This window comes from Syngnathus acus, chromosome 19 (assembly GCF_901709675.1).
Source record: "Syngnathus acus chromosome 19, fSynAcu1.2, whole genome shotgun sequence".
In the NCBI taxonomy this organism is placed as follows: Eukaryota; Metazoa; Chordata; class Actinopteri; order Syngnathiformes; family Syngnathidae; genus Syngnathus; species Syngnathus acus.
The window spans coordinates 3978034-3989254 of NC_051103.1; the positions used below are offsets into that span (position 1 = coordinate 3978034).

The window sequence follows — 11221 nt, forward strand, 5'->3', positions numbered from 1 at the left end:
GAAAGTGGAATGCAGAAGGTTGGGATTTGAAAATAGAAGATATGGGGGGAGAGAGAGAGAGAGATTTTGTTCCACAGTGGAATTTTTGATAAATATAATCTTTATCGTTCAAGGTCGTGGTTGGACTGTGTTTTTAGGGGGGTCCATTGAGAGTAATCATCTGCCCGTTGAAGGTTCAATTAATAGTTGTTTTAATAGTTTTAGGGTTTTGCTTCTTGCTTATTTAATTTATAAACTTAATTTTAGTAGTTTAAGAATGAATGCATTGATTGGCTTGGCGCATTGGTTCAACTCTATATTTGGTCCATTTGCGCCATCTACTGGATATGAGAGTGAATGGGCACTTAAATTTTCTGTGACGTGACTTTACTGTTTTTATTCATTTTTAGACATCGCCATCAGTATTTTCTCTTCGGGTCAGATTGCACATTCTTTTTTTAATGATACATGATATTAAACCGAGAAGTAAAATTTTTCTAAAATTTGTAGACTACTCAACAAATGTTTGGGATGTTGGTTGGTTTTACCGCATAATTTAAAATAGTTCCTAGATGTGGATAACAGGTCCATGGCACCTGCACAAGAAGATCACTTTCGAACACCGAACTATAAACTGACGCAAACATGCTCCACTCCATGTGAAGGTGCACTGCGCTAATCCACCAACAGAGGGCGATAGAGTATCATGAAAGAGTTGACAAAGCAACACGTAATGATTGTTGTTCTTTAAAAATAATGGACGAGATTATTAAGAAAAAGAGTGTGTTACATTTAAGTATAGTTTATCTAATTTACGCACATACAATAAAGTTATATTTATCACATTTTAGTAGAGTGCGCTGCAGGTCAGAATTTCACCATGAAAATAACAATAGAACTCAGAATAAAATCAGCTTTAAATATTATTAGCTAAACTCAATCAACATTATATAACCATTCCACCTTTTTAACACGTCCATTTGTCCCACCCACACCCCAGAAAAAAAGCAAAACACACACTGCAGAGGAATTCACCCTGGGGGATGCATCAGCTGAAGCAACCTTTTTTTTTTCTTTTTTTTTTAACCTATCCTTCCTATCTCGCTTTTTCTCACTCCTGCAGTTGACTCTTGGGCCTCTCCAAACACTTTTGAATGACAATACCAGGCAGCAGGGAGCCTTTTCATTTAAATGAACTCAAGTGTGATGTCCTGGAAAAACATTGCATAAAAACATTAAGGAGACAGTCTGGTGATGGGATTAGTCTCTTAAAAAACAAACAAGAACAGGCTACTACCTTTAAAGTTGTGAAAAGGAAATGCAGAATTAGAATTAACAGGTTGGACGAAGTCCCTAAAGAACTTCGAATGTTGTGATTTCTCACCGCGAACAGGTAAATGCAAATGCATCATTAAAAACTGAAAAATTCAAGACGGTGAGGTTTGCGTGCGGGCGCGCTTGACTTGAAGCCTGCAGGGAGGGGGGGAGTAGTGTGGGGTAGTGGTGGAGGGTGCAGTGGAGCCAATAGGAGCGCAGCATCCCACCCATTTCTCTATAACTTCATGTCACAGACACCCAGTCATGCCACAAGCAAGTTCTTGCAGCTCCAAGACTTTAAGTGGACTTTGCCCCTGAAAGAAGCTCTCTTCCTTCATCCACGCGTGGATTTATCCCAGCGAGGGAGTCCCCCCTCCCAACCCACCCCCCCCTTCCACACAAGCATGAGTACCGAGCAGCTCTACGAGAAGAAAATCTCCAGTATTCTGACCGACCTTCCCGGATCTATGAGCTCCCACCCGAGCTCCAAGGACTCTCCGACTCTGCCTGAGTCCTCCGTGACGGACATGGGCTACTACAGCACGGCGCAGTCGGCCCACGGCCATCCCGAGTACTACCAGGGTCAAGCGTACGGACAGCCCATGAACTCTTACCATCATCACCACCAGTTTAACCTGAACGGAATGGGAGCCGCTGGAGTGTACGCTACCAAATCAGAGTACCCTTACACGAACAGCTACAGACAGTACGGACATTATAACAGAGATCACCTGCAGGCGTCACCTCCCAGCTCAGGTAAGGAAATGACCACTGAAGAAAAACAAAAAAGAGCATTTTTAGTGGTTCACAAGGGCTGATTATTATTATTTCCATTTAAATGTGATTCCCATTTGTTGCTTTGATATTTTAGTTAAAGAAGAGCCAGAGCCGGAGGTCCGCATGGTGAACGGCAAACCGAAAAAGATCCGCAAACCCCGAACCATCTATTCCAGCTATCAGCTCGCTGCTCTCCAGCGGCGCTTCCAAAAGGCGCAGTACCTGGCTCTGCCCGAGAGAGCCGAACTCGCGGCTCAACTGGGACTGACCCAAACACAGGTAAGATACCCGGAGCAATGGAGAACATTTATAAAAAAAAATTTAAAAAAGAAGGGGGGAAAAACCTGGATTTCCTGGATGTAAAAATAATAATAATAATTTTAAAAAATATGTATTTTTTTGGGAAGGGGGGGACTAAAACAGTCATTTAAGTTGAAGCTACAAATACAAAATGAGTGAAGCAAACCAAAATAATGTGCAGATTTGATCATCTTTAAAGTTGAGGAACTATTAAACTTTTATTTATTTCTTGTCAAATGTAGGAAAAACAATCAGCAAAACTTAGCCTTAACTTATAATTTGATCATTTATTGCCTTGACATTTTGGCTTCAGTCACTTTTTATTTTTTAAACAACACTGAGGCTCTTAAACGTGTGCAAACTCATTTTAAAGCATTCTATCTCTCTCTCAGGTCAAGATCTGGTTCCAAAACCGGCGATCCAAATTCAAGAAGCTGTACAAGAACGGCGAGATGCCCCTAGACCACAGCCCCAACGCCAGCGACTCCATGGCGTGCAACTCGCCGCCCTCCCCCGCCGCCTGGGACAGCGGCACCCCCCAAAGCGGCACCCCCCTCAGCCGAGCTCAGGTGCCGCAGCCGGCGCATAGCTCGTCGCCGCCATACATGGACGATTATAGCAACCACTGGTACCAGCAGGGATCCCACCTACAGCATCCGGGCACCGTGCACCACCCCGTCCCACCACAGAGCGTGGGAGCTGTTTATTAACACGCCAAGACTTTTTTTTTTTTTAAATCATCAAGGTCTACCAAAGAATGCATTGGAGCGGGAACAAGCCTGAAGATGATCCAGTCATCCACACCAGAACATTTTCTTGTTCCATTCACAAAAAGGGATTTGTGATCACTTGTAGCGACGTATTTAAAGGACATCTGACGTGTTTTTTTGTTTTTTTTTAAATAATTTATCACCTCTGTTATATTCCCCATGTTCTCTTTTTGTAAAGATATGCAACGTTATTTTTGTTAAAGTGTAACCACGCAATGACAGAAATAATTTCCCTACTTTCAATAACTCATGCCAAGCGTCACATTAATTAAACTCAGGTTATATTTATAAGGATTTGTACAAAGCGTCAAAGGCTGTAAATACGTGTTGATATAGAACCACTATTTTGATCATATTTGTTGGAGCGACACGATTGTGGTTCTCCCTGTAGAAGTCATTTTATATTCATGTCGTTTGCTCACTCGTTGCCTTCTTGTCCTTTGAATAAAAATGTTAATTGCACGTTGTGTTCAGCCCCTTTATATGGTGATTTTTTTTAAAAATAATATTTAAGTCGTGTGGTTATAAAATATTGTCATCAAATTTTAGTTTGAGGGGAAATAAAATCAAAATAATAAAACGGTTTAGAGTGTGCAGGTGTACCTAATGTAATGTCCGACGAGTGGACACTCAATTAGAAATGATACTTTAAATTAAAAGCATAGTCATTGTTTTTAGTCGCCCCGTAAATTTAAAAGCAGATTCAAAACAACCTCGCTGATGTCACATTTGTTCCTTGCTTTATTTTTATTTTTTTTTGTTAAGAGTCAACCTGCTCACTTGACTAGTTGTTGACAGCGCCGAACAATACTGTTGACGTCAGAAAACGCGTAACAACAACAAAAAAGTTTTCCTGATGAGTGCGTTCTGGCAGCATTGACGTGCGCTGCAGTAGGAGGCGACGCAAACGCAGACACGCTGGAGTCGCTCGGTTTTTATTGCGTCTCTTTCGGCGTGTGTGTGCATGTGGTGGTATTTGGGCCGGTCTTAAGTCTTTCTCACTGGACGAGCGAAAGATAAGTCAAATGAACTTGTATGACCAAATAAGCAGATGTGAATATTTTGCGATCTATTAATTCTCATCAAGAGGTCATGTGATCTCCCGGAGTTGACCCCCTTGGCCGCAGCGCCCGACATGTGTGGTCCTCGCCCGGAGAACCATTTGTGCTGAAGACAAACGCGCGTGAACGTGTGGGCCCTTCACGTTATCTCTAAATATGAACAAGTGGAGTGAAGGTGAACTATTGAACTTGAATTTGATCCTTGCACGGCGAGAAAACAAAAAACACTTGGTGCTAAGGTCCCAGTGAGACTTTTACCTCGGTCGACAGTCAACAGGACAGTGTCAGCGCCGGTCTCTCGGGAAGGGCAACGATTCGGGTTGAGGTGGAGGTCGAGAACTCCTCGGTAAGGCCGACGCGACGACGGAAAGACTTCCAGCAGCTGTCCGGACCGTAGACCCACCGGGTCTGGACTGGGCCTCAAATGGTGAGCTTTGCTGTAAACACAAAAGAAATATATGGGTGAGGAGTGGACAGCTGTGAACCCAAGTTGACCCTGGGCCAGCTCGGCTACACAGTCCACGTCTCAAAGTACGTGGTCAGATTAACATATATTGAATGTGATTTTGTGGGAAATTGTCATTTTTGGTGTGCCTTTTTTTTCTTGCAGCATGTTCAATGTTTGGGATGTTTTGAATGCTTGTAAGCTATACTTTTTTTTTTTGTTGGATATCGTTCGACTAACTCATAAAAAGATCCACATCATAGTGACTCCCATCCAACCCTTCCGGGAACAAAGAGCGAGTCTCCATCGCATAAATCATGACATTGGAGGGTGAAGACTTGAGATGGAGATGCAAAGTAGTGATTATGGTTTGGGGAAGTCTCCAGAGAGAGCGTGTAAGTCAACATAATGTCATCTGCAGCGATGTAAACACAATGGCGTGTTTGTGTGTCCTCCCGACGCCTGCCAAAGTTGATTCCAGCCTTTGAATGTCGGGAGGATGCCGCATCGTGTCCCGTGGAAGTCAAATTGTGGAAGACCAAATTGTCACGTCATTGCAGTTAATGATGATAATCACCCTGCTTGGGTTCTTTATGACATTTCACCTTGTATCATAATTGCTTTGAAAGATTCATCCGTCTAATTCCACAAGGCATCGTTCTAATCTGGAGATGTAAAATTGCCTATCATTTTCCCAGACGTCTAATCGCAATGCTCAACAAGGCGCATGATTGTCATCAATGAGGAAAGGCTTTGCATATTGCAGTGACAGGGAACTATAAAGAGTCAAGTTTTGGCCGCTGTTTCTTCAGAGCTTCCTCAAAGAAGACACAATTAAGCTGCAAACAAGGTGAGGATGTCCGAAAAGAAATGTGGGTATAAATTGGGTAGAATAACAAACGAGTGAGCGCTAATGCTAGCTTTGGAAATAAGTGTTTACAATCAAAAACTAATTGCTTATTATTATTTTTTAAGGTGCCTATAACCAGAAAGCATGACGATAAAAATACTGCGATAAAACGTTGAGTCAAGATATTTGTCGTGAACATAATTACACAGGTTATTGGAAATTATTTGAGCTACAGTAAACATTCACATGATGTCTGGTAGCAAATTTGCATGATCTAATTTTAACAGAGCTGAGCCAGTTTGAAAAGAAATTGACAAAAAATGTTAAAATTGTCTGTTTTTCCACACAGCTGTTCCCCCAAAACTGCAGTTTAATTCTGACGTACAATTTTACTAAATAAATTGTCATGTGTATTAAACTGAATATTTTGTGTGTATATATATATATATACTATATATATATATGTATATATGTATATATATATACTATATATATATATATACATATATACATAAACAGTGTATTTATATATCTCTATAAACCCGCATTTACACATACTAAAAAATAGACATTCATGCATATAAATAAATACATATTTACTTGGATTTTTTTGGTTTATTATCAGTTAACTTATAGCTACATGTAATATTCAGCATAAAATGCTGTTTTGTTTGTCAAGGTAATAAAACACTGGATTCGTCACAAGGTCATAGCAGCAGTTAATTCATCTTTATGTGTTCAATACAAAACAGAACAGAGACAGTGTTTTATTTGCAGTTCACACGGATTTCTTGGCTTCCATTCCAATGTCCGCTTGCTGTCGAAGCCGGTGAGACATTTGGCGTATTTCAAGGAGGCATCTCGGCTATAATTGCAAAGTCACAACAAGGCTCATCTAACATCTGTTTGTTAGCTTAATACTCAGAGAATGTGTTCAATGGAGAATGCCTCTGTTAATAATCATGCGTGTGACCAGTTCACAACGCATTCATCCAGGTCCTCTTTGGTGTCTTTGAAATGTTTCGTCAAATGATGCGCAAAATTAGCGCGTAATCCAGCCAGACTCGCACAATCCAACAATCCTCCCTCACATCATCTGATGTCTGGACATGGCCTCCTGGTGAGGATGTTGGCCGGGGTACCAGTGGCCCAAATTGTTCATGTAGTTGTTGGGGTACACGGGGACTCCTGCTTTATTGGCCTGCATGGACACGTCCCAAAGTTGCGGCATCCCGTGAGGCGAGCAAGGCGAGGGTGAGCTGGTGCTGCTCAAATGCTCGCCATCTGCCCCGCTCCCGTGCTTCATGATTTTTTTGTACTTGGAGCGTTTGTTCTGAAACCAGATTTTCACCTGTAAGAGGGAGAAAAGAAAAAAAAAAAAGCAGAATCTTGATTATTACAATGGAACTCAAGAAATACAATTTTTTTATTCACAAACCAATAATGCCATATTTTTTATTGACACGACTAGAAAGGTTTTTAATAATTTTCTTTAGGTGTGCCGTTGTTTGTATAATCTCATGGCAAACTCGAAATATTAGAAACTGTCATTAAATAAATTATCATCACTCAAATGATCAGCCCAACAAATGCCGCCGAGGGTGATATTTTTGGAGAAATAAAATAAACTGTGTATTAATGAGGAGATTTATAGCCTTGGCATTCTTACACACAATCAAATTTAATGTTCACTTCATCCGAAACCAATTTCAGGTAGCTACATGTAATTAAACAACCTCCAATTATCACACCTATAAATAAAATGATCAGATCTAATACTAAAGGTTTGTGCGTTTGTGCTTGTGGTTAAGTGGGTTTATCAAATAGTGTAATTAGTGGAGTAAATAAGTCAGATCAGTCAGTTAGGTCCAATTACAAATCACAGCAATTATATTCCACCCCCCTCCTGCATGCCTGGAATAATCGCTGATCTTTTTTACCTGCAGGGCAAGTTGGTATTTATTTTTTGTTGTTGCAAAACTGGTACGAGTGCATCTTGGGCACCCACCTGAGTCTGAGTGAGTCCCAGTTTGGCCGCCAGGTCTGCACGCTCAGGCAGGGCCAGGTACTGGGTTTGCTGGAAGCGCTGGTGCAGAGCTTGCAACTGCAGACTGGAGTAGATGGTGCGGGGCTTGCGGATCTTCTTCCCTTTGCCATTTAAACGCATGTCCCGGCTTTCCAGCGCGGGGGACTTGTCGTGATCTGGGAACCAATAAATAAAAACTGAAATAAATTGTGCAAATAATAAAAATAATGGTGCACGTCTTTAAGACCCTTAATTGATATTTTAAAATATATTTATAAATTATTTTCTCAGACCCTCTTTAGACCCTTAATATAGTATTTGAATTCGTGCAATCACGGGTAATTCGTGCATCCAAGCATGAATAAATTTTTTTTTTCTACATACCTGCGTGCTCTAATCGTCCATGCAGGCTCAAACTGCTGCTGCTGGAGCTGCTATTATTGTTGTGCTGGTAGGACATGTATGCAGACTGGGGGTGAGAATTCGAAGCGCCGGGGTAGGCGTAACCCAAAGAGCGGCCATAAGACGCGCTGGCCGGGAACGAGCCGTCGTGCTGCGAATTGCCAGCAGCGTGGAAGCCGTGCACGGGGTAAATGTGAGCAAGCCCCGCGGAGCGCTGCTGGTGAGCCGGATGCGCGTGTCCGAACTCGAGAAAAGCCGATTTGGACGGGTCGGGGCCATTGAGGGTGTCAGGCATGAGAGCCATAGACATCATTAGAGCGTCCACACGGGAGAAAAGATGGTTTCATGAGTTCTGAGGAGGAGAACATGTACAAAATCCAGACGAAAATAACGAAAAGATCCAAGTGCGTCCACACCGCCCCCCCCCCTCCAAAATCCAATAAAAGCCAAGTTTGTGGAGAAAAAAACAAATCTTTCCAGCTGACAATGCTCGTCAAACACCTCCTGCGTGCAGCTTCAACACACTGCTTGTCTTGTGTCTTGCAAACTCTCTCTCCCTCTGATTGGCCTTCAGCCGCAAACTGTCACTGGAGCTCGAGGAACCTCATTAACATGCGCTAAAACGCGGCTTTGCACGGGCACGCACAAATGTGATCCAGGAACCTCCTTCTATACAATAGCAAAAGATGAAATCATCTACGTCGTGTCATGTGCTGACTGACAGAAGTTCGAGTCCACATGCGTCCAAATAGCGCCTCAAGCGCACAACGAATATGAGTATTCTTTATTGGCTATTAATATTTTATTGAATAGAAATCCCGCAGGGGAAATTGCTATTTGAAGTGAATATTTGTAACCGCGGGTATTTTAGTAAAGGGACAAAACAATTCGATTCATGGAACTCAGCACGAGACAAGACATTAATCGAATTAACGGCATAAAATCAAATGGAATGTCCTGATGTTAGCTTAACTATTTGTATTTTGCTATACATTTAATCTTTTTTTTTTTATGCTTTTAAATGGATTTTTTTCTGCAGACGGAATTTAAAATCGTTATATTAAAATCACTATAGCCAATCGGGTACCATTAAAAACAACCGATAATTTAGATTCCACAAACGAAATAAATTACTAATATCCGCCTTGAATAGCTACAATAAATATCTGATAAAATTTAGCAGTTTTGTTTTTGCATTTGTTTCCCTATGGTAGGCCTTGGCGACATTTTAAATGGCAAAATGTTGCGTAATTTCGGAATACACGCGCCGTATTTGCAGCTTCAGGTAACAAATACATGCTAAATGCATTTATTTTCATACGTGTTTGTTTGTTTTTTCAACCACACCATTCCCGTAACGGGAGAAAAAAAAAAATCGTGGCAGAATTACAAACGGACTCGCTGGCTTGCAAATACGTCACGCAAAAAAAAACAAAAAAAAGACTAAACACGTAGTCCGTGTGCACTAAATGACAACGTTTATAAAATAAATAAACAGTGATGGGGAAATTGGGAAAACGCGGATGTGGCAAAAGAGGGTGGGAAAGTTGTGCAAACTCAGCAAAAAAAAAAAATGGCACATACGCAAACAGAGGATATGAGTGTAAAAAAACGGAATCTTCAAAACAAAAGTAATCCTGTGTTCATAAATGGGCAAATGGAAGAAAACACGGGGAAAAGCCTATTTGTACATCAAAATAGAGCCATCATGTGTTCGCGCCTATGTACAGTAAGATATGGCCGCATTCTCAAGAGCGTTTGGTGGGCAGAGCGTTGCTGCCGTGTTGTCCAAACCCATCATTTTGGTCAGGTCCTACTAAAAGTCTGCCTGCAGCCACACAGCAAAGGCCTGCTGGGAACTGGAGCACTTCCCCGATCCTCAAAGCAGCCACTCAGCCAAAACAGGCCGCCAGGACAAAGCCACAAATTATTATCATGGAACAATTTCATTCACAAGTTGAAATTTTGAGGTCCTCTGAAATTAAGTGTTAACACAGATCTATCCTGTCACTGCATAGGAGATGAGATGCCAATAGGAGAAAGGAATCCAGAACTTGGATTTCTGTACCAATTAACTAGAATCCCTAATTAGAAAATAGGGCTATGATGAGCACCATAGACCTGACATTCAAAATGCACTTAATTTCTTACATGCAGGTCAGTCGTGCAAAAATCTCAACACCTACAAAATCTCCTAAATTGTGTACGCACGCGCACATAAAGGAGGACGGGAGGCCCTGGCAGGCTTGTAATTACGTCTGTACAAGGAGCCAAGAACAAAGACGGGCCCTGCAGCCATGGGGCGAAGGGATGGGTCCACGCCATGTCTCTCTTAACACAAACATTTTCTAACCAGTCAGCGCTCCCGAACCTAGCCCAGACTCGGTGGCGTCTCCTCCACGAGTCCTGCGTTGGGGCGTGTTCCGCGCAGGTGTACACTCATACACACACGAGCTGAGTTTTTCCGTCATGTGTCTGTGACGCAGACTGACAACATTCTTTGTGCATTCCCAAACAACTGCAGCAGCTCTGATCTTCCACGCTGGCACGTCATGTTTTACAAGCTCGTCGCAGGAGGAGACCCACGTGGAGTCATGAGGCTTCAAGATGGCGGACACAAATGGAAAACCTGATCTATGCGACGGACGAAGAGTCAAGGGTCAACAGTAACCACTCTTCCGTCCTTATTGGGCACAACAGAAAAAAATATATACTGGGTGACTAACATGTGCAATGATCAATTTATGTTGTGGCCCTATTTAATTAAAAATAATGTGTTGTAATATTTTTGGTTGCATGCTTGACTACATTTTGGTAGGACATGATTTAGATTCATTGGTTGGACTTGATTAACTAAAAAATAAATAAAAAATACTGTTATAAAGTGGAACTCGTGTTAAGCTTGTGTTTTAATTGACTCATTTACATAATGACTGCCAGACAGCATCATCGCCCGGTGTCAACTTTTAATTGATTAGTTGAATAGAGGGCTTCTGGAATCAATTAGGCACAATAAGCTTGTGCAATAATGAGCATAGTGGTGTCACATGGTCACGCGTATTTTAAACGGCGACAATTAGAGAAATTGCATCGGGTCGACTTGGTGCCAGTTCTGACGACGGGGATCTTGGCGCGCTCGCAAACGGTTTGCAATACGGCTGACGGACAGGCGGTGATACAGTAGTGGTACTGTTTTGTGTTACTGTGCTTGCTGGAGTGTTGCTGCACTAATGGTACCGCCTCATGCACGCATGCTCCACATCTGGAACAGAGAAACCAGTCTGGGTCCACGCT

General features: G+C 42.0%; 2 protein-coding genes across 2 annotated transcripts; one reads left to right on the top strand and one right to left on the bottom strand.

Annotated features, from left to right (window-relative positions):
- The first annotated feature begins 1554 nt into the window (after nt 1-1554).
- Nucleotides 1555-3605, top strand: dlx3b (distal-less homeobox 3b). The gene is made up of 3 exons (XM_037277932.1): nt 1555-2052; nt 2168-2352; nt 2766-3605. The coding sequence occupies exons 1-3, from the start codon at nt 1701-1703 to the stop codon at nt 3081-3083; spliced, it is 855 nt and encodes a 284-aa protein (XP_037133827.1). The 5' UTR covers nt 1555-1700; the 3' UTR covers nt 3084-3605.
- Nucleotides 3606-6201: 2596 nt separating this feature from the next.
- On the bottom strand, nt 6202-9393 carry dlx4b (distal-less homeobox 4b). Its single transcript, XM_037277961.1, has 3 exons — nt 7910-9393; nt 7508-7701; nt 6202-6850 (listed from the first exon to the last, which is right to left on the bottom strand). The coding sequence occupies exons 1-3, from the start codon at nt 8238-8240 to the stop codon at nt 6587-6589; spliced, it is 789 nt and encodes a 262-aa protein (XP_037133856.1). The 5' UTR covers nt 8241-9393; the 3' UTR covers nt 6202-6586.
- Nucleotides 9394-11221: the final 1828 nt, after the last annotated feature.

Coding starts and splice junctions, on each gene's coding strand:
- dlx3b (XM_037277932.1), top strand. CDS start 1,701: ATGAGTACCGAGCAGCTCTACGAGAAGAAAATCTCCAGTATTCTGACC. Junction 2,053..2,167: donor GGCGTCACCTCCCAGCTCAG/GTAAGGAAATGA, acceptor TTGATATTTTAG/TTAAAGAAGAGCCAGAGCCG. Junction 2,353..2,765: donor TGGGACTGACCCAAACACAG/GTAAGATACCCG, acceptor TCTCTCTCTCAG/GTCAAGATCTGGTTCCAAAA.
- dlx4b (XM_037277961.1), bottom strand. CDS start 8,240: ATGATGTCTATGGCTCTCATGCCTGACACCCTCAATGGCCCCGACCCG. Junction 7,702..7,909: donor TGGACGATTAGAGCACGCAG/GTATGTAGAAAA, acceptor ATTGGTTCCCAG/ATCACGACAAGTCCCCCGCG. Junction 6,851..7,507: donor TGGGACTCACTCAGACTCAG/GTGGGTGCCCAA, acceptor TCCCTCTTACAG/GTGAAAATCTGGTTTCAGAA.